General features: G+C 43.2%; 1 protein-coding gene across 10 annotated transcripts in view; it reads left to right on the top strand.

Annotated features, from left to right (window-relative positions):
- SLC6A16 (solute carrier family 6 member 16) overlaps window positions 1-22,686 on the top strand; it is a 50,856-nt gene that overhangs the window by 7,277 nt on the left and 20,893 nt on the right. The window contains exons 1-4 of one of the 10 annotated variants that reach the window (XM_054673154.2): window positions 462-961; window positions 20,339-20,435; window positions 21,544-22,022; window positions 22,445-22,602. In XM_054673154.2, the coding sequence (XP_054529129.1) occupies window positions 802-961; window positions 20,339-20,435; window positions 21,544-22,022; window positions 22,445-22,602 (894 nt within the window). In that variant the 5' untranslated portion in view covers window positions 462-801. Of the gene's footprint in view, window positions 1-461; window positions 962-1,260; window positions 1,399-1,816; window positions 1,940-7,729; window positions 7,964-19,882; window positions 19,993-20,338; window positions 20,436-21,543; window positions 22,023-22,444; window positions 22,603-22,686 lie in introns of those variants that run through there. The other 9 variants (XM_024351552.3, XM_063802062.1, XM_063802061.1 and 6 more) reach the window with 9 other exon arrangements.

The following is a 22,686-nucleotide window of genomic DNA, read 5'->3' as shown; positions in this document are numbered from 1 at the left end:
TTGTATTTTTAGTAGAGACAGGGTTTCACCATGTTGGCCAGGCTGGTGTTGAACTCCTGACCTCAAGTGATCCAACTGCCTTGGCCTCCCAAAGTGCTGACATTACAGGTGTAAGCCACTGCGCCCAGCCCCTCAGCTTCTGTTTCTAATCACCACCAACGCCTCTCTGCTCTACCACTAAAGTACATTGCAAACCCAGCCACTTCTTTCCAAGGCCACCATCCTAAGTCAGGTTCCCATCGTTTTCTACAAAAATAATTATAGCTGATTATAGTGGGTTGCATGGCGTTCTCCAAAAAGATATGTCTATGTCCTAATCCCCAGAACTTGTGGTGACCTTATTTGGAAAAAAGGGTTTTGCGGGTATAATTACATTCAGGATCTCAAGATACTGCATTATCTGTGTGACCCCTAAATCTGATGACAAGTGTCTGTTTTTTGTTTTTGTTTTTGTTTTTGAGACAGAGTCTCGCTCTGTCACCCAGGCTGGAGTGCTGTGGTGCGATCTCGGCTCACTGCAACCTCTGCCTCCCAGGTTCAAGCAATTCTCTGCCTCAGCCTCCCAAGTAAATGGGATTACAGGCAGGCGCCTGCCAGCACACCCAGCTGATTTTAGTATTTTTAGTAGAGATGGGGTTTCACCATCTTGGCCAGGCTGTCTTGAACTCCTGACCTCGTGATCCACCCACTTCAGCTTCCCAAAGTTCTGGGATTACAGGCGTGAGCCACCGCACCCGGCTGACAAGTGTCCTTCTAAGAAACACACAGAGGAGAAGACACAGAAGAGGAGAGCACCATGTGATGGTAGACACAGAAATTGGAGTTCTACAGCCACAAGCCAAGGAACTCCTGGAGCCACCAGGAGATGGAAGATGCAAAGAACTGATTTTCTCTCAGAGCCTCTGGAGGGAGTGTGGCCTTGGTGACACCTTGATTTTGGACTTCTGGCCTACAGAACCATGTGAGAATACATTTCTGTTGTTCTAAGTAGTAAGTCTGTGGTAATTTGCTATTTCAGCCATAGGAGACTAATACACCAATCCCTCCTTCCCACCCACTGATCCCTCCTCAGAGATGAGTACATGATTAACCAGAAGTCGAAGGGTAGGTGGCAGAGTACAGTGGTGCAATCACGGCTCACTGCAGCTTTGGTGCTCACCAACTTGGTTTCTTCTTTCCTAGGCACACAGGAGGACTTCATTTCCCAGGTCTCCTTGCAGTGAAGTTGAGGCCATGTGACTGGTCTTGGGCCAATGGAATGGGTGCAGAAGGGACACAGCCCATTTCTAGACTCAGCCTGAAATGTCCTCCATAATCCTTACTCTTTCTCCCTTCACTCACTGGCTGCAGGAAGCTGAGAATTATCCTTGGACTTACATAAAGCATTTTGGACTTTATGTAAGTAACAACCTGTTGTATTAAGCTACTAAGATTTTAGGGTTGTTTGTTAAAGCAGCTAACCTTAAACATCCTAACAACTACAAATAGAATACCTGTTACTGCATACACTATATATATCAAAACATTATTATGGGCCAGGTGAGGTGGCTCATGCCTGTAATCCCAGCACTTTGGGAGGCTGAGGCAGGAGGATCACATGAGTCCAGGAGTTTGAGACCAGCCTGGGCAACATAGTGAGACCCTGTCTACAAAAATTAACAAAAAAATTAGCTGGGCTTTGTGGTATGTACCTACAGTCCCAGATACTCAGGAGGCTGAGGTGGGAGGACTGCTTGAGCCTGGGAGATCGAAGTTGCAGTGAGCCGTGATTGCACCACTGCACTCCAGCCTGGATGACAGAGCAAGACCCTACAGGGGAAAAAAAAGTGGAACACCAGGAGCTACCAGAAACTGAGGAGTCAAGGACGGATTGTCCTCTGAGCCTTTGAAGGAAGTGGCGTGCTGACACCTTAATATTGGACTTTTGGCATCCAGAACTGTGAGATAATATATTTTTGTTGCTTTAAGCCACTAAGTTTGTAGTAATTTATACAGCAGTCTCGGGAAGCGAATATACCTGCTCAGTCAGAACCTCTGGGGGCGGGCCTGGCAATCTTTTTTTTTTTTTTTTTTTTTTGTCTCACGCTATTGCCCAGGCTGGAGTGCAATGGCACAACCTTGGCTCACTGCAACCTCCGCCTCCCGGGTTCAAGCGATTCTCCCGCCTCAGCCTCCTGAGTAGCTGGGATTACAGACACCCACCATCATGCCCAGCTAATTTTTGTATTTTTAGTAGAGACAGGGTTTCACCATGTTGGCCAGGCTGGTCTTGAACTCCTGACCTCAGGTGATCCGCCCACCTTGGCCTCCCAAAGTCCTGGGATTACAGGCAGGCCACTGCACCTGGCCTGGCAGTCTGTGTTTTAACAAGCCTTCCTGGTGACTGATGTGCACTAACGTTTGAGAACAGCAATTCTACCCATTGAATTCACCTGATCCCCTCCTCCTTTACTGGCAAATTCCCTCTTGCTTTTCCTCCTTCCTTCTTCACTGGCTGGTTCTCCTCAATCTTCAGTGGATCGTCCTTTTTCTAGCTTCTAAAATTTGGGGAGTCCTAGCCCTTTCTAGCTACACTCACTCACGAGATGATATCATGCAGTGCCATAGTGTTCATCGCAATCTACAATACTGTCGACTTACCAATTTATATGCCTAGCCTCAAACTTTCCCCTGAACTGCGGACTCAGGAAGATTCATTTCCCAGGTCTCCTTGCAGTGAAGGACAACTTAACCTCTGCCTTTGGCTGTATAATTGACATCTCAAACTTAACACGCCCAAAACGAAACTATTGATTCCCTCCCACCTCCTGCACACTCCAGTACTTTCCTTTTCAGTAAATTGTCACTCCATCTTCCAATTCTTCAGGCCCAAAGTTTTGGAGTCTTTTTTTTTTTTTTTGAGGTCTTGCTCTGTCACGCAAGCGGGAGTGCACTGGCACGGTCATGACTCATTGCAGCCTCAATCTCCTGGGCTCAAGTGATCTTCCCACTCAGCCTCCTGAGTAGCTGGGACAACAGATGCGTGCCGCCCCACCTGGCTATTAAAAAACACTTTTCTTTCCTTTAAGAGACAAGGCCAGGCTGGGCACGGTGGCTCATGCCTGTAATCCCAGCACTTTGGGAGGCCGAGGCGGGTGGATCACGAGTTCAGGAGATCGAGACCATCTTGGCTAACACAGTGAAACCCCGTCTCTACTAAAAATACAAAAAATTAGCCGGGCATAGTGGCGGGCGCCTGTAGTCCCAGCTACTCGGGAGGCTGAGGCAGGAGAATGGCATGAACCCGGGAGGCAGAGCTTGCAGTGAGCGGAGATCGCACCACTGCACTCCAGCCTGGGCGAAAGAGCGAGACTAGCTGTCTCAAAAAAAAAAAAAAAAAAAAAAAGACAAGGCCTTGCTATGTTGCCCAGGCTAGTATCCTACTATCAAACTCCTAGCCTCAAGCAATCCTCCCACCTCGCCCTTGCAAAGTGCTGGGACTACAGGTGCAAGCCACCGCTCCCGGCTGAGTCTTGATTCTTCTCTTTCAGCCCCCAAACCTAATCACCATTAGTTTTCTAATGCTCTGTAACAAATTACCCCAAATTTAGCAGTTTAAAACAATAAACGTTTCTTAGGCCAGGAGCGGTGGCTCACTGTAATCCCAGCACTTTGGGAGGCTGAGGCAGGCAGATTATGAGGTCAGGAGTTCGAGACCAGCCTGACCAACATAGTGAAACCCCGTCTCTACTAAAAATACAAAAATTAGCTGGACGTGGTCCCAGCTGTAGTCCCAGCTACTCGGGAGGCTGAGGCAGGAGAATTGCTTGAACCCGGGAGGCGGAGGTTGTGGTGAGCTGAGATCGCACCACTGCACTGCAGCCTGGGCAACAGAGCAGGACTCTATCTCAAAAAAAAAACACAATAAACATTTCTTACCTACTGTAGTTTTTGTGGGTCAGGAATCCGGGAGCAGCTTAGTTGGATGATTTCTGCTCACAGTGTTTTATGAGGTTGCAGTCAAGATGTTGGCTGGGGCTGTAGTCATCTGGAGATTTAACTATGGCTGGAGGATCCACTTCACCATGGTTCACTCACCTGGTGCTGGTTGCTGGCAGGGAATTTCAGCTCTTCTCTTATATGGATCTCTTCACGGATTGCTTGAGTGTCCTCACCGTATGGTGACTGTCTTCCTTTACAGAAATCAGTTGAAGGGAATGGGCAAGTAAGAAACAGCAATGCTTTTTATGACCTAGTCCTGAAGTTCCCCACCATTACTTCTGTTCATTGGAAGCCAGTCGCTAAGGAGAGCCTGCACTCAGAGATTGGGGAAATAGACTTTATCTTGCAAAGTGTTGAAGAATTTGCAGACGTATTTTAAAACCACCACACAATCCATCAACACATCATGTCGGCTCTATTCTTGAAATAGATCCGGAATTTGACCACTTTTCACCATCTCCATTGCTATTACCCAGATCTAATCAACACCATCACTTGCCTGGACTAGAGATTTCCTCCTCACTGGGCTCTCTGCTTCTATCTTTAGCCCACTGATATGATTTGGCTGTGTCCCCACCCAAAATCTCATCTTGAATTATAATCTTCAAAGTCCCCATGTGTCAAAGGAGAGACCAGGTGGAGGTAACTGAATCATGGGGGTGGTTTCCCCAGGCTGTTTTTGTGATAGTGAGTGAGTTCTCATGAGATCTGATGGTTTTATAAGGGGCTCTTCCCTCCTTTGCTTGTGAAGAAGGTGCCTTTTTTCCCCTTTGCCTTCTGCCATGATTGTAAGTTTCCTGAGGCCTCCCCAGCCAAGCTGAACTGTGAGTCAATTAAACCTCTTTTCTTTGTAAATTACCCAGTCTTGAGCAGTTCTTTACAGCAGTGTGAAACCAGAGGAATACACCCATACATGCTATTCTCTGCCCAGAAGCCAGGGGGAGCCTGCCGTTAAAATGAAAGTCACTCCTTGACTCAGAACCCTCAAATAGCTTTCATCTCACCCAGAAAAAAAAAAAAAAAAAAAAAATTCCGACCATGACCTATAAGGGCCTCCAAATGATACTCTGGCCCCTGCCACTGCTCTGATCTGATCTGTTGCTACCCTTTCCTCAATCACTGGGATCCATTCATATCAGACTCTTTGCCGTTTCCAGAACCCATCAAGTGTACTTCTTGCCTCAAGGCTTTTGCTGTTGCCATTTTCTTTGCCTGGAATGTTCTTCCCTATGCTGTTCACAAGGCTCCCTTCCTTCAGCTCTCTGCTGAAATATCACTTTCCCCAAGAGTCCTTCTTGACTACCCTGTCTAAAGTAACTCCCTATCAGTACTCTTACTCTCTGAAATTCTTTCTATTTAGGCATTTACTTTCTTTGTGCAACTGGAATGTAAAATCTTTTTCATAACTATATCCCAGGGGTCTAGGACAGTGTGGGGCACATCATTCAATAAATATTGATTGACCGACTGAGACTTTTCCTGGTGCCTTGAACACACAGTTTGCCCTGCCTCAGGGCCTTTGCACAGCCTCAAGGCTTGAGATGTTCACACACATTTTTCACCTAGCAAATCATCCTTTAAGCCTCAGCTCCAGTGTTATTTCCTTAGAGAAATCCTCCTTCTAAATTAGGTCTATGGGCCGGGCGCAGTGGCTCACGCCTGTAATCCCAGCACTTTGGGAGGCTGAGGCGGGCGGATCACCTGAGGTCAGGAGTTCAAGACCAGCCTGGCCAACATGGCAGGCTGACTCTACTAAACCCTGACTCTACTAAAAATATGAAAATTAACCAGGCATAATGGCAGGCACCTGCAATCCCAGCTACTCGGAAGGCTGAGGCAGGGAGAATTGCTTGAACCCGGGAGGCAGAGGTTGCAGTGAGCCGAGATTATGCCACTGCACTTCAGCCTGGGTGACAAAGTGAGATTGTCTCAAAAAAAAAAAAAAAAATTTCGATAGAAATAAATAGGTCTGTGGCCCTTTTCTGTTGCAGCACTTTTTTTTTTTTTCCTTGAGACAGGGTCTTACCCCATCACCCAGGCTGGAGTGTAGTAGTGTGATCTTGGCTTACTGCAACTTCTGCCTCATGGTTTTAAGTGATTCTTGTGCCTCAGCCACCCGAGTAGCTGGGATTACAGGCGTGCACCACCACACCTGGCTCATTTTTGTATTTTTAGTAGAGATGGGGTTTCACCATGTTGGCCAGGCTGGTCTTGAACTCCTGGCCTCATGTGATCCACCCACCTTGGCCTCCCAAAGTGCTGGGATTACAGGGGTGAGCCACCATGCCCGGCCTGTCATAGCACTTAATACAATTTATAATCATGTAATTATTTGAGATTCATCATATATCTGTTTTCTTGTTGTGTGAAGCAAAACGAGGGTAGGAATGGGGTCTGTTTTGTTCTCTACTCTATTCCCAGTTCCTAGCATTTAGTAGACTCTCGATAAATACGTGTTGAAGGATTGAATGATTCCCAAAGATTGTGATGAATTCTTACAGCACCCCCAAAATTTCCTCTTCATCTCTTTGTTCAATCAGAACAATTTAAGCCTTTGATTCTCAAAGTGTGGCTCAGGGACTCCTGGGGGCTCTTGAAACACTTTTGGGGGTCCATGAGGTGAACATTATTTTCATAATACTACTAAGATATTATTTGCCTTTCACTTTCATTTCCTCTTTGAATATAGTGATGTTTGCCAGAAGCTGCAAGACATGAGCTATTTTGACACACTCAGTGCAGAAGCAGATATGAGAATCCAGCTGTCTTCTATGAAGCCAGACATTAGAGAGATTTGCAAAAATGTAAAATGATGCCATTCTTCTCCCCAAATTTTTTCTTTTTTTTCCTTTTTTTGTTTTGAGACGGAGTCTTGCTCTGTTGTCTAGGCTGGAGTGCAGTGGCAAAATCTCGGCTCACTGCAACCTCTGCCTCCTGGGTTCCAACGATTCTCCTGCCTCAGGCTCCCGAGTAGCTGGGATTACAGGTGTGTGCCACCACGCCCGGCTAATTTTTTTTTTTTTGACTTTTAGTAGAGACGGGGTTTCATCATGTTGGCCAAGCTAGTCTCGAACTCCTGACCTCGTGATCCACCCGCCTCGGCCTCCCAAAGTGCTGGGATTACAGGCGTCAGCCACCGCGCCCAGCGCCAAAATTTCTTTTGGAGTAGAAATTATAGTTATTTTAAATAAAAATGTTATTTTGACACATAATGAATTTTTAAACAATGACTATTTTAGAAATTTATTTTAATATTGATAGATACCACTCACATAAACATACAACCCATATAAATGTAACTCATAAATTATTGGAGTCCTTAATAATTCTTAAGAGACCGGAAAGTATGAGAACGGATGACCTAAGTAAATCTTTGAGTTTTTAATTCTTGTCTGCAGCCCTAGTAGGCTTCTGAGCTCTCTTAAGGCAACGTCCCTGTCTGCCTTGTTGGACGCATATTTAAGGTTTGGTTTCTAGTAGGCGATCTTTAAGTAAATGCGAAAGGTTTGAAGGCTAGAAGGAATGAATGAGACGATTCTCCCACTTCCTACCCTCTTCTTCCTTACATGAAGTGGAAGCAAAGTGCATGTGCCAGAGAAAGGCCTTGTCTTAAGAGCCCCTCCTGAAGCGTGGCATCGTGGGTGTGGGGGTGGGGTGCGGTGGGGAAGGGAGTGGCGCGTGAGCAGTCAGAGGATGTGCACACGTGCGTGCGTGTGGGGAGAGAGCAGGGAGTTGGGGAGGGCGGAGTGGTTACAGTGTTTGCTACAGCTGTAAGGAAAGAGTGAGGAGCGCAGCGGCGCATGCGCAGAGAATCGGCGGGAAAGGCCGCGCGCCAGGCAGATCGAGGGGTGTCGCCCAAACCGATCTGTCGACGCCTGAAGGGGCCTGAGGAGATTGCTAGGCTTCTCAGCTGGGGCTTCTTCACCCTCATTTTTGTCCGACTGGCTGGACTGAAGAACCTGGCAGAAGCCTTGGGGCTGGGGTGAGGGTCACGGCCCAGGGAGCCCTAAAATGTTCCCAGATCTGGGGTGTGTGGGGCTGGGCACCATTTTCGAGGCCCGGGCCCACTGGGCTCCACTGACGGGTGACAGGTAACTGGCTGGGAGCCTCCTGGTTGCCCTGGGCTCTGTGGAGCTGAGGGATCAAAGGGGTCCCTCCTTTACCCCCCACGTAGGACACAGGAAACTGTCTTCGGCTCTCCTCACTCATCCAGTCCGAGTTTGAGCCAATTCCTTGACAGGATTCGGCCATCAGTCCCTGCCTTTGGGGAAGGCCATCAGTGTCAAGTGCCCGAGTGGCAGAAACCTGGGTCTAGCCCCATCACTGGTCTGTTAGGGCAGTTATTTTCTGCTTTTTGCAGAAATGGGACACCAGCTCCTTATTTTCCTTTTCTGGAGGTTATAGTTCCAGGGAAGGAGGTAATGTGAGGGGAATGGGCATTTCTGGGGGATCCTGAGCACTCCCCACAGGGCATGAGCCTAGGAGTTGCTTGGGATGACAGTGTAGGGGCACCATGGAGGGTTGCACCCATATGGGAAGAGGAGTCCGCCTGGGGCTCAAGGGGCTTTATGGGTGTTGGAAGTGGCCAGTTGGCCAAAACTCAGTTCTTTCCCTTCCGTAAAGCTTGCTTTTAAGGGCAACTGTTCTAGAATGTGTTTAAGAAACATGAATCTATTATTTTTTTTTTTATTTATTTTTTTGAGATGGAGTCTCACTCTGTCACCCAGGCTGGAGTGCAGTGGCACGATCTCAGCTCACTGCAACCTCTGCTTCCCAGGTTCAAGCGATTCTCCTGCCTCAGCCTCCCGAGTAGCTGGGACTATAGGCGTGCGCCACCACCCCCAGCTAATTTTTTGTATTTTTAGTAGAGACGGGGTTTCACTGTGTTGGCCTGGCTGGTCTCTAGCTCCTGACCTCAGCCGATCCACCCGCCTCAGCTTCCTAAAGTGCTGAGATTACAGGTGTGAACCCCCGTGCTCAGCCTATTATTATTATTTTTAAGAGACAGGGTCTCTCTCTGTCTCCCAGGCTGGAGTCCAGTGGCATGATCACCTCTCACTACAGCCTTGAACTTCTGGGCTCAAGCAATCCTTCCACCTCAGCCTTTCAAAGAGCTGGGATTACAGGCTGAGCCACTGCAGGCTTGGTTTTCACTTATTTTGGGTGTATACCCAGAAGTGGAATTGCTGGATCATATGGTAATTCTATTTTTAAGTTTTTGAGGAACCACCATAGTGTTTTCCATGGTGGTTGCACCATTTTACATTCTGACCAGCAAGGCTCAAGGATTCCAATTTCTCCACATCCTCACCAACACTTCTTATTTTCTGCCTTTTTATATTAGCCATCCTATTGGATGTGAGGTATTATCTCATTGTAGTTTTCATTTGCATTTCCTTAATGATTAGTGACGTTTAACATCTTTTCATGTACTTCTTGGAGATTGGTATATCTTCCTTGGAGAAATGTCTATTTAAGTCTTTTGCCCATTTTTGAATTGTGTTGTTTGTTTCTTTGTTGTTGAGTTTTACGAGTTCTCTATATATTCTGAATATTAATTTCTTATTATACATATGATTTTCAGATATTTCCTCCCATTCTGTGGGTTATCTTTTCACCCCTTTGATAGTGTCTCTTGATGCACAAATTTAAAACATTTTAATGAAATCCTGTTTGTCTGTTTCTTCTTTTGTTGCTTTTGCCTTTGGTGTCATATCCAAGAATTCATTGCAGATCCACTATCGTGAAGCTTTTGTCGTATGTTTTATTCTAAGAATTTTATAATTTCAAGTGTTACATTTAGGTCTTTGATTTATTTTGTGTATTTGTATGTGGTGTTAGGTAAGAGTCCATCTTTACTCTTTTGCCTGTACATAATCCAGTTTTCCCAGCACCATTTGTTGAAAAGACTGTCCTTTACTCATTGAGTAGTCTTGGCACCCTTGTAAAAAATCATTTTTCCATATGTTGTTTCTGGGCCCTCTATTCTGTTCCCTTGGTCTGTATCTTTCTTTATGTGAGTAACACACTATTTTGATTACTATAGCTTTGTAATATGTTTTGAAATCAGGAAATGTGAGTACACCAGCGTTTTTCTTCTTTTTCAAGATTATTTTGGCTGTTCGGGGTCCCTTGAGATTTCATGTTAGTTTTAGGATGTGTTTTTCTATTTCTGCAAAAAAAAAAAAAAAAAAAAAAAAAGCTACTAATTCTGTAGATTGCTTTGGGTAATACTGACATCTTAACAGTGTTGTCTTCCAACCCATGAACATGGGATATTTTTCCATTTATTTATGTCTCCTTTAATTTTTTTCAGCAATGTTTTGTAGTTTTCTTTGTACATGTCTTTCACCTTCTTGGTTAATTCTTTTTTTTTTTTTTTTGAGATGGAGTTTCGCTCTTGTTGCCCAGGTTGGAGTGCAATGGTGCAATCTCGGCTCACTGCAACCTCTGCCTCCCAGGTTCAAGTGATTCTCCTGCCTCAGCCTCCTGAGTAGCTGGGATTACAGGCATGTGCCACCATGCCTGGGTAACTTGGTAATGGAAATGGGGTTTCTCCATGTTGGTCAGGCTGGTCTCGAACTCCTGACCTCAGGTGATCTGCCCACTTTGGCCTCCCAAAGTGCTGGGATTACAGGCTTGAGCCACCGTGCCCAGCCAAGTTAATTCTTAAGTATTTTATTCTTTCTGATGCTATTACAAATGGAATTGTTTTCATAATTTTCTTTTCAGATTGTTCATTGTTAGTGTATAAAAATGCAGCTGAGTTTTGATTGTTGACTTTGTATCCTGCTACTTTGCTGAATTCATTTATTAGCTCAAAAAATTTTTTGGTGAAAAGTTTAGGATTTTCTGCGTTTAAGATCATATAATCTTTCTAGTTTGGTTTTCTTTTATTTATTTATATTTTTGCCTAATTTCTCTGGCTAGGACTTCCAGTATTATGTTGAATAAAAGTGGCAAAATTAGACATTCTACACTTGTTTCTAATCTTAGAGGAAAAGCTTGCAGTCTTTTATCATTAAGTATGACATTTGCTGTGAGTTTTTCATATATGGCTATTACACTGGGATATTTTCCTTTTTTTTTTTTTTTTGCTGAGACATGGTGTCACTTTGTGACCCAGGCTGGAGTGTAGTGGTGTCATCATGGCTCACTGTAGCGTTGACCTCCTGGGCTGAAGTGATTCTCCCATCTCAGCCTCATGAGTAGCTAGGACTACAGAAGTACATCAACACACCCAGGTAATTTAAATTTTTTGTTTGTTTGTTTGTTTGTTTGTTTTTGAGATGGAGTCTTGCTCTTTCACCCAGGCTGGAGTGCAGTGGTATGATCTTGGCTCACTGCAACCTCTGCCTCCCAGGTTCAAGCGATTCTCCAGCCTTAGCCTCCCAAGTAGCTGTGACTACAGGTGCACACCACCACATCTGACTAATTTTTGTATTTTTAGTAGAGATCAGGTTTCACCATGTTAGCCAGGCTGGTCTTGAACTGCTGACCTCAAGTGATCCACCCGCCTCGGCCTCCCAAAGTGCTGAGATTACAGATGTGAGCCACTGCACCTGGCCCCAGGCTGGTCTTGAACTCCTGGGTTCAAGTGGTTGTCAGGCCTCCCAAAGTGTTGGGATTACAGGCATGAGTCACCATGCCCAGCCGTATTTTCCTTTAACTCCTAGATTGCTGAGTTTTTTTTTTTTTTAAATCATGAAAGGGTATTGAGTTTTGTCAAATGTTTTTTCTGCGTCCGTTGAGAGAATCATTATTTTTCTTTCATTTTGTTAATGTGGTATATTATATTGATTGATTTTTGTATGCAGAACCATCCTTGCATTCCAGGAATAAATCCCACTTGGTCATGGTATATAATCCTTTTAATATGCTGCTGAATTAGGTTTGGTAGTATTTTTTTTGAGGATTTTTGCATCAAAGTTCATAATGAATATAGGTCTGTAGTGTTCTTTTCTTATAATGTCTTTGTATGGCTCTGGTATTAGGGTAATGTTGGCCTTATAGGATGAATGAGGAAGTGTTCCCTCCTCTCCAATTTTTTGGAAAAGTTTGAGAAGGATTGATATTAATTCATTAAAGGTTTAGTAGAATTCACTCATGAAGCCATCAGGTCCAGAGCTTTTCTTTGTTGAGAGATTTTTGATTACCAATTCAATCTCCTTACTAGTTATAGATCTATTCAGATTTTCTGTTTGTGATTTAGTCTTAGTAGATTTGTATTTCTAGGAATTTGTCCATTTAATCTAGGTTATCCAGTTTATTGGTGTACAGTTGTTCATAAGTTCATAGTACTCTCTTATAATCCTTCTATTTCTGTAGAATTGGTAATGATGTCCCCATTTTCATTTCTGATTTTAATCATTTGAATCTTCTCTTTTTTTCTTAGTACATCTAGTTAAAGGTTCGTCAATTTTGTTGATATTTTTAAAGAAACAACTTTTGGCTTCTCTATTGTTTTTCTATTCTCTATCATTTCTGCTTTAATTTTTATTATTTTCTTCTGCTAGCTTTGGGTTTAGTTTGCTTTTCTAGTTTCTTAAGTTTTAGAGTTAGGTTATTGATTCAAGATCTGGTTTTTTTGTTTGTTTGTTTGTTTTTAGAGGGAGTCTTGCTCTGTTGCCCAGGCTGGAGTGCAGTGGCGTGATCTCGGCTCACTGCAACCTCCGCCTCCTAGGTTCAAGCGATTCTCCTGCCTCAGCCTCCTGAGTAGCTGGGATTACAGGCACCCACCACCATGCCTAGCTAATTTTTGTATTTTAATAGAGATGGGGTTTCACTATGTAGGTCAAGCTGGTCTTGAACTCCTGACCTCAAATGATCCACCCACCTCAGCCTCCCAAAGTGCTGGGATTACAGGCGTGAGCCACTGCATCCGGCCTCTTTTTTGTTTTTTAATGTAACCATTGATAGTTATAAATTTCCCCCTTGGCATTGCTTTTGTTGCCTCCCGTAAATTTTAGTATGTGTGTTTTCGTTTTCATTTATCTGTAAGTATTTTCTAATTCCCCTTGTAGTTTCTTCTTTGATCCATTGGTTGTTTAAGAGTGTGTTGTTTAATTTCCACAAATTTGTAAAATTTTCAATTTTACTTTTGTGATTCATTTCTAACTTCATCCTATTGTGGCTGGAGAAGATATTTTGTATGATATTTATCTTTCTAATTCTATTGAGAAAAAAAGGAAATTTGTGGCCTACAAATTTGTGGTCTATCCTGGAAAATGTCCCATGTGCACTTGAGAAGAATGTGTATTCTGCTGCTGTTGGCTAGAGTGTTCTGAATACATCTGTTAGATCTGGTTGGTTTATTGTGTTAAGTCCTCTATTTCCTTGCTTATCTTCTGTCTGCTGCTTCTGTCCATTGTTCATAGTGGGGTATTAAAGTCTCCAGTTATTATTGTAGAACTGTCCTTTTATCCTTTCAATTATGTGAGTCTTTTCTTGATATATATATGTATATGTATATATCATATATGTATAAGTATATGTATATACATATACACATATACACATATATGTGTATATGTGTATATGTATATATGTATATACATATGTATATATATACACACACATATATGAACGAATTAGGGAGGAGTAAAGAAGAGTAGTTGGTCAACATACAGCGGGTTCATCTCATTGTACAAATGTAAGTTTCTCAAGCTTCAGTTCTATGGGCATCTGGCTTGTTGGAAAATTGGTCTGGTTTCATTTTCCCATCCTCCCTTTATTTTGGACCTCCAGTTACACATTTTAGGCCATTTGATATTGTCTCACAGTCACTAATGCTCTGGTAATTGTTTTCAGTCTTTTTTTTTTCTTTGTGCTTCATTTTGGATTGTTTCTATTGCTATATCTTCAAGTTCACTGATTTATTAAAATCTGCCAGTAATCTTCAGTGAAATTTTCATTTCAGGTGTTGTATCATCTCTAGAAGTTCTATTTGATGTTTAAAATATATCATGGCTAGGCATGGAGGCTCATGCCTGTAATCCCAGCACTTTGGGAGGCCATGGTAGCTGGATCACATGAGATCAGGAGTTCGAGACCAGCCTGGCCAGCATGGCAAAACCCTGTCTCTACTAAAAATAAAAAAAAAAATAGCCAGTTGTGGTGGTGCACACCTGTAATTCCAGCTACTTGGGAGGCTGAGGCAGGAGAATTGCTTGAAACTTGGAGGCAGAGGCTGCAGTGAGCTGAGATCAGTGTGAGCAACAGAGTGAGACTCTGTCTCAAAAGAGAAAATATCTATCTGTCTGTCTAGCTAGCTAGCTATCTAGCTATCTTATATTCCTCATTCTGTTCATGTTTTCCTTTTAAGTCCTTGACCATATTAAGCATATTTGTAACAGCTATTTTAGTGTTATGGTGTGTTAATTCCATTAGTCTATCATTTCTATTTTTGTTGTCTGATTATGGGTCGCTTTTCCTGCTTCTTTGCATGTCTAGTAATTTTTGACTAGATGGTTGACATTACGAATTTTTTGTTGTTCAGTGCTAGGTTTGTCTGTATTATCTTAAGGAATGTTGGCCTTTGTTGTGACAGGCAGTTAAGTTACTTGAAGATCAGTTTTGGCTGTTTAAGGGTTGCTTTTAAGACTTTTTTTTTTTTCAGGTCTAAAGTAGTCCTACTACTAGAACTAGAGCTAGTTTATGCCACCTTAAATGTTCCAAGTATTCAGTAAAGTCTCTCCACACTGGCTGATGGAAACTTGAGTGAAACTTGAGTAATTCTTGTTCTTCTCCAAGTTCTAGGAATTGTTTTACCTGTAGTTCCCCAGTACTTTTCTTTCCTTGGAATTTATTCTTTGCCTGTTCTTATGAGGTTTCATACTATACATGTGCAGGTTGATATTTAGCTAATGGCTCGAAGGTACTTTATCCAGATTCCTAGAGCTCTTTCTCTGTGGCTCCCTTCTGTTGAGTACTTAGCCCAGCTAATTCTAGTCACCTAAGCCTTCCTGAACTGACTTTTGCCTCCTCAAGTGCTGAGACTGCCAGGCTCTGTTTGTATTCTTCCTCCTGTGCCAAAGTTTGGAAATTAGTAGCAGAAAAATGGGGCAATCGTGCAATTAGTTACCTTGTTTTCTGGCCTTTTTTTAGAGATTGCAATGCTGTACTGCCTTTGTTTAATATGTGAAAATAGTTGTTTTAATTATCTGTACAGTTTTTTTTTTTTTGAGACGGAGTCTCGCTGTGTTGCCCTGGCTGGAGTGCAGTGGTGCAATCTCTGCTCACTGCAAGCCCCACCTCCTGGGTTCACGCCATTCTCCTGCCACAGCCTCCCTAGTAGCTGGGACTACAGGCGCCCGCCACCATGCCCGGCTAACTTTTTGTATTTTTAGTAGAGATGGGGTTTCACCATGTTAGCCAGGATGGTCTTGATCTCCTGACCTCGTGATCCGCCCACCTCGGCCTCCTAAAGTGCTAGCATTACAGGCATGAGCCACGGCGCCTGGCCTATTGGTACAGTTTTGTAGTGTTTTTGTGGAGGTAACTCCAGACACTGTTTTGCTTTCATGGTCAAAAGTGGAAATTTCTTCTCCCCATTTTTATCTGGATCCTGTATATCCTTCATTTCTATGTTTTCTTAAAATTATCTTTTAATTAATTAATTTTATTTTATTATTATTGTTATTATTTTTGAGATAGGGTCTTACTCTGTTGCCCAAGCTGGAGTGCAGTGGTGCAATCTTGGCTCACTGCAACCTCCCCCTCCTGGATTCAAGTAATTATCTCACCTCAGCCTTCCAAGTAGCTGGGGCTACAGGTGTGTCCCACCATGCCTGGCTAATTTTTGTATTTTTTGATAGAGATGGGGTTTCACCATATTGGCCAGGCTTGTCTTGAACTCCTGACTTCAAGTGATCCTCCTGCCTTGGCTTCTCAAAGTGCTGGGATTACGGGCATGAACCACTGCACCTGGCCTATTTTATTTTATTTTTTTAGAGAACGAGGTCCCACTCTGTTGCTCAGGCTGGAGTTCAGTGGTGTGATCATAGCCCACTGCAACGTTGAACTCCTGGGCTCAAGCAATCCTCTCCACTTAGCCTCCCAAATAGCTGGGACCACCGGCGTGTGCCACTATGCCTGGCTAATTTTAATTTTAATTTTTTTTTTTTGGTAGAGATGGGTTTTCACTGCATTGTCAAGGCTTATCTTGAACTCCTGGCCTCAAGTGATCCTCCTGCCTTGGCCTCCCAAAGTACTAGGATTACAGGCACGAGGCACTGTGTCTGGCCTATCCTTCATCATTCTTGTTCTTGTATTGCTCAATTTGGCTTTACTCACAGGAATTTCTCCTCATTGTGGCCTCTGGGTTGGAAAAGATCCCTGGTTGGTTAATTTTAAGAGTTCATAGAATCTAGTCTGCCCTGGTCCCTTAAGTTTCTATTGTTGACTCCATGCACTCAACTGTTATTGGATTAGGCAAGACATCTTCTAGTTTTAGCTGCTGTTCTCTAATAGCCTTCCCATGATTTCTGGTGAGTACCTGTTGATTATTTTGAGAGGCTGGTTTCCCTCTCCCCCATCCCCAGGTCTGTCAGATGCTCTCTTGCTTCCTTTGTTTCCTCCCACACAGATGCCGATTCTATACAGGTCTGTGGCTCTTGTGGTTTGTTCTCATAGACTTGTCTTTTGGGGTTTGTCTTGATATTGTAAATATTATCCATGGATTTTGGGCTTGCAATCTAGTAGAACTACTTGTTTTCATGTGGGTATTTGGGAAGATTTTAAAACAATGTTGCTGTTATTGCCATTACCTCCCCAGGATTTTACTCTATATTTAAAAAATTATTTTATAAGTGGCATTATTATTTTAAAATTTTATTTTCTAATTATGTATTGCAAGCATAGACATATAAATAATGTTCATTTATTGCTGTTTGCATCCAACAATCTTGCTAAATTATCTTATTAATTTAAATAATTTATCTGTAGTATTCTGGATCTTCCACATAGATATATCATCTGTGAATAGTGAGTTTTGTTTAATCTTTGTCTTTTATTCCCCTTGCTTTACTGTGTTGTCTAAAATATTTAATGCAATGGGAAGGAAGTGCTGATAGCTGGTTTCATTGATTGTTCTTGATTTCAAAAGGCAAGCTTTCTTCACTTCATTATTAAATACGTGCCTATGTTTAAGCATATGTTCACTATTAAGTATAATCTTTTTTTTTTGAGAGACACCATTTATCAGGTTAGGGAAATTATTCCTGGTTTGCTAAAAGTTTTTCTCCTTAAATCATTATTGTATTGTATGTTTTTCCTATATCTCTTGAGATGATAATATTTTTCTTCTTTATTATATCAATGTGACTAATTATATTGATTTTCTCTAGTGGTATGCTTTGAATCATCTCTACTGAGTTTTTTGCTTTGTAGTTACCACGAAGCTTACATAAAACATCTCCTGCCTCAGCCTCCCAAAGGGCTAGGATTACAGGCATGAGCCACCATGACCAGCCCCAAAGGCTGGATTTTTGTACCTAATTTTTTCTTCAGCCTTTTCTTGCCTGCATGATTTCCTGCTTCTCTCTTAATATTGCGGAAGCATCATTTGTCTCAGGGAGACGCCCATCAACCCACCAATAACTCCAATAAATCCAATAACAGAGGAGTGGCCCACCTGCTGTTGCATTCTCTGGCATACAGCTTCTGGAAGCTATTGGTTCACTGGAGCAGAAGGTCTTTGGCAAGTGATTGTTTTTATTTCCCACAAGTTGCTGGGAAAGTATTTACTTACTTCCTGAAACACTGAACCACTTCATCAGGAAAAAGAGATGTGAACTGACTCCTCAGTGATTACAGTTTGGTCCTGTTTCTTGTTTATGTAGCAGAAGTTTCTCTGTTTTTGACATGAGGATGGAACCTATTTTTCGGAAATGATGCAGATATCCCCATATTTGTAATATTTTAAAATCATTGGTTTTTTTTTTGTTGGGTAGGGGGAGATTGTGGGTAAGTTTGGAGATTGGTGTTCATGTGGCTATCTTAGAAGAAACTTCCTTTTGTTTTGATGGTGAATTGTAGGAGTGGCAGGTGCTTGGAAGTTTAAAAAATTTAACAAAATTTTGACATAATTTCAGACTTACAACACTTCCATCTTTCCTTGTCTTCATTGACTGTGACATTTTTACTGAGCACAGGCCAGCTATTTTACAGAATGTACTTCAATTTAGATTTGTTTTCTGATGTTTCCTCACGATTGGAGTTTTGTTGCATGTTTTTGGCAGGAATCCCACAGAAATGATGTTGTGCTCTTAATGCATTGTATCAGGAGTTATATGATATCAGGTGACTATTATTGGTTTAGGTAGTGTGTAATACTCTAAAGATACTATTTTCTTGGGTTTTTTGGGGGGGAATATCTTGTGGGGAGATACAGTAATACTATGCAATTATCCTGTCCCCATCAAATTTTCATCATCTTGTTTTAGCAACCATTGATGATTCTTGCTTGTGTCAGTTATTACTCTGGTAATTTCCAAACAATGATTTGTTAAAAAGACATCTTTATTGACGGATGACTGACAAGTAAAAAACTGTACATATTTCATGTGTACAACTTGATTAGTATATGATAAGCAGTGACCTTCTAATTCATCGTTCCTTGTACATTTATTAGTTTGTATTTTACTATAAGGAAGAGGTTTTCCTTTTCCTGAGTTGTATCCCTGTGGATTCATGGATTCTTGTTTTAGTCTGTTGGTTCTCATCTGTTACTATTCTTTATTTTGATGTTCTGATTTGTCCAGATTTCGCTGATGAGAGCTTTTTCAATTGGATTTCTTTGTCCATTATGATCTTTTTATTTTCACTTATCAATACATATTTTTTCTTGATTATTATTATTATTATTATTATTATTTTTTGAGACGGAGTCTCGCTCTGTCGCCCACGCTGGAGTGTAGTGGCGTGATCTCAGCTCACTGCAAACTCCGCTTCCCAGGTTCACGCCATTCTCCTGCTTCAGCCTCCTGAGTAGCTGGGACTACAGGCGCCCGCCACTGCGCCTGGCTAATTTTTTGTACTTTTAGTAGAGATGGGGTTTCACCGTGTTAGCCAGGATGGTCTCGATCTCCTGACCTCAGGTGATCCGCCCACCTCGGCCTCCCAAAGTGTTGGGATTACAGGCGTGAGCCACTGTGCCTGGCTGATTATTATTATTTTTTTGAGACAGAGTCTTACTCTGTCACCTAGGCTGGAGTACAGTGGTATGATCTTGGCTCACTGTAACCTCTGCCTCCCGATTCAAGTGATTCTCCTAAGTCAGCCTCCCTATTAACTAGGATTACAGGTGCCTGCCACTTTGTCTGGCTATTTTTTTTTTTTTTTTTGTATTTTTAGTAGAGATAGGGTTTTGCCATGTTGGCCAGGCTGGTCTCAAACTCCTGACCTCAAGTGATCCGCCTGCCTTGGCCTCCCAAAGTACTGGGATTACAGGCATGAATCACCATGCCTGGCCGTATTTTTCTTGATTATTAAAGTAATACAGGTGAGTGGGGAATGGTGGCTTGTGCCTGTAATGCCACCTACTCTGGAGGCTGAGGCAGGAGACTCACCTGAGCACAGGAGTTCGAGGCCAGCCTGAGCAACATAGTGAGACTCCCATCTTGAAAAAAACTTTTAAAAATTAGCTGAGTATGGTGGCACATGCCTATAGTCCTAGGTACTTTGGAGGATAAGGTGAGAGGATCCTTTGAACCCGGGAGTTCAAGGCTGCAGTGAACTGTGGATCATGCCACTGCATTCTAGCCTGGGTGACAGAGTGAGAACCTGTGTCTGAAAAAAAAGTAATACAAGATTTTAAAAAATTTAATGTAAAAGCAGGGATAAGGATATAAACATATTTGTAGCCATCATCGTCTTTTTTTTTTTTTTTTTTTTGAGACAGGGTTGCCCAGGCTGGAGTGCAGTCGTGCGATCTCGGCTCATTGCAACCTCTGCCTCCTGTGTTCAAACGATCCTCCTGCCTCAGCCTCCTGAGTAGCTCAGATTACAGGCGTGAGCCACTGCGCCCGGCCTGATCATCTTCTGTATATTGATGTATTTCCTCTCAGCCTTTCATTGCATTTTTAAATGTAGTAGAGATAGAACTAAAGATAGAAATTTGTATCTTAGTTTTATGATTTTAACCTGTAATTGAATTATAAGCATTTTCTTGAGTAACAAAGAGCTCTTTGGAAGCTGTGTCTCACAAGCAGTTATCCATGTCACCCAAATGTGCCAGTGCTGCCTTGAGGCCCACTTACTGCCTCTGTTTTGGAAAGCATGCTCCTTCCCCCACTGAAAGAAAACTCCAGTTTCCCCTCTCTCTTCCTCTCTTTCATGTAACTTTTTTTTTTTTCAGCACACTCCTTGCCCGTTCTCTTGTATTTGAAGAGCCAACAGAAGTTCAGAGTGGCGGGAACTTGGAGACTAAGGAGGAGAATAGCCCTAGATGTGAGGTAGAACACCATCCTTTTGCTGGAGATAGAGCAGTAGGCAGAGATGGACAATGAATAAATTAACAATCAATAGATAATAAAGTCAGGAGATGAGAAATGCCATGAAGTAAAGAGAGTTGTGGGTAGGTAGCTGCTATTTTAGATAGGTGGACAGGGAAGACATCTCTGGTGAGGCTATATTTGAGCAGAGATCTGAGTGTTTTACAGATTAGAAAGCTCAGAAAGGTAAAGTAACTTTTCTAAGGTTACAAGGCAGATTTAGTATTAAATTAGTTTAGTTTAGTTTAGTTTTGTTTTTAAATTCAGAAGCCCTCTGTAAATAGTACTTCAGTGTTCTTAGAAATCCTTTTATTTCAGGCTGGGTGCAGTGGCTCACACATGTAATTCCAGCACTTTGGGAGGCTGAGGTGGGCGGATCACTTGAGGTCAGGAGTTCAAGACCAACCTGGCTCTACTAAAAATACAAAAATTAGTCAGGTGTGGTAGTGGGCGCCTGTAATCCCAGCTACTTGGGAGGCTGAGGCAGGAGAATCGCTTGAATCCAGTAGGTGGAAAAAAAAAAAAGAAATCCTTTGATTGCAGGGATTCCTGACTCTTGGGTATGTCTGTCTCTATCCCTATCCTGTACAAGAAAACATTTCTTTTTTTTTTCTTTTTTTCTTTTTTTTTTGAGATGGAGCCTCACTCTGTCTCCCAAGCTGGAGTGCAGTGGCCTGATCTCGGCTCACTGCAACCTACGCCTCCTGGGTTCAAGCGATTCTCCTGCCTCAGCCTCCTGAGTAGCTGGGATTACAGGTGCCTGCCACTATACACAGCTAATTTTTGTATTTTTAGTAGAGACGGGGTTTCACCATGTTGGCCAGGCTGGTCTCGAACTCCTGACCTCAGGTGATCCATCTTCCTCGGCCTCCCAAAGTGCTGGGATTACAAGCGTGAGCCACCACGTGAAAACATTTCTAAGAAGTGAAACTTACGCAAGAGATTTTTTTGTGCTTTAAATGTCAGTGGTGGTATAAAATTTGCTTTAAGGAGATGTTGAGGATTGTTTTGTAACTCAGTAGTTACTTGACTCTAAAATCTAAAATCTACAGATTTTGGTGTCCTTCAGGTCTCCTCAGGAAGATGAACCCTCCCTTGCAGAAGTGGGAGCTGCCCCAGAGAGTCTGTCTGAGATGAAGACAGAGGCCCAGCCTTCGACATCCTCGCTGGCAAACACCTCATGGACTGGCACAGTGATTTCTGACAATGTCCCAGGAAGTCAAACGTGGGAAGACAAGGGTTCATTGACCTGGTCTGCAACATCTTGGACCTCAGAGGCCCAAGTTTCAGCAGCCCGGGTTGCAGAGGCTCAGGCCAGGACCAGTCAGCCCAAACAAATTTCTGTATTGGAGGCGTTAACTGCCTCAGGCCTGAACCAGAAACCCGTGCATGAGAAGGTGCAGATGACAGAGAAGAAAGAGAGTGAGGTCCTCCTTGCCCGACCGTTCTGGTCCAGCAAAACTGAGTATATTCTGGCTCAGGTGGGCTTCTCTATGAAGCCATCTTGTCTCTGGCGCTTTGCCTACCTGTGGCTTAACAGTGGAGGCTGTAAGTCTGGGGACCAGGAAACCTGGGTCCACAAGGGGCAATCGGGACAGAGTCCTGTCCAGGCTTTAACCATGAATGTTTCTGAGATATGTAGAGACTAAAGACCTGGTGCTCTGAGCAGGATAGGAGCCAGGTCCCTGGACACTTAGGATCATGAGAGGTTCAGGGTATCTGAACATGGGGATGGCAAAGCTGGAGGCCTGGGCCCAAGATGGGCTGGAAACTAGGTACTTGGGTCTTCCAGGATTTGGGGGCCAGAGGACTGGACACTTGGGACCGTGAGGGATGTAGACATGGGTGAGCCCTGATGCCTGTGGCCCTGGAAGAGGTCGCTGGTAGGGAGAATGTTTTCCTGGGCTCCTGGAGTCCAGGCACTGAAAGGCCACATGGTTCTCAGAGTCCCTCCTGAATCTTCTTCACAGGCAGTTTCGCTGCCATCTACATCTTCATGCTGTTCCTGGTCGGGGTTCCTCTTCTCTTCCTGGAGATGGCAGCTGGTCAGAGCATGCGTCAGGGTGGCATGGGTGTATGGAAGATCATTGCCCCCTGGATTGGTGGTGTGGGGTATTCTAGCTTCATGGTGAGGAGCCCATGGCTGCCCAGGCCTGACTTTTACACCCCACCCCCATCCCAACCCTCCTCCTGAAATGCGCCCTGTGAATAC

This window comes from Pan troglodytes, chromosome 20 (assembly GCF_028858775.2).
Source record: "Pan troglodytes isolate AG18354 chromosome 20, NHGRI_mPanTro3-v2.0_pri, whole genome shotgun sequence".
In the NCBI taxonomy this organism is placed as follows: Eukaryota; Metazoa; Chordata; class Mammalia; order Primates; family Hominidae; genus Pan; species Pan troglodytes.
Note: the sequence above shows the minus strand (reverse complement) of the source record. Positions and strands in the feature narration are given on the sequence as shown.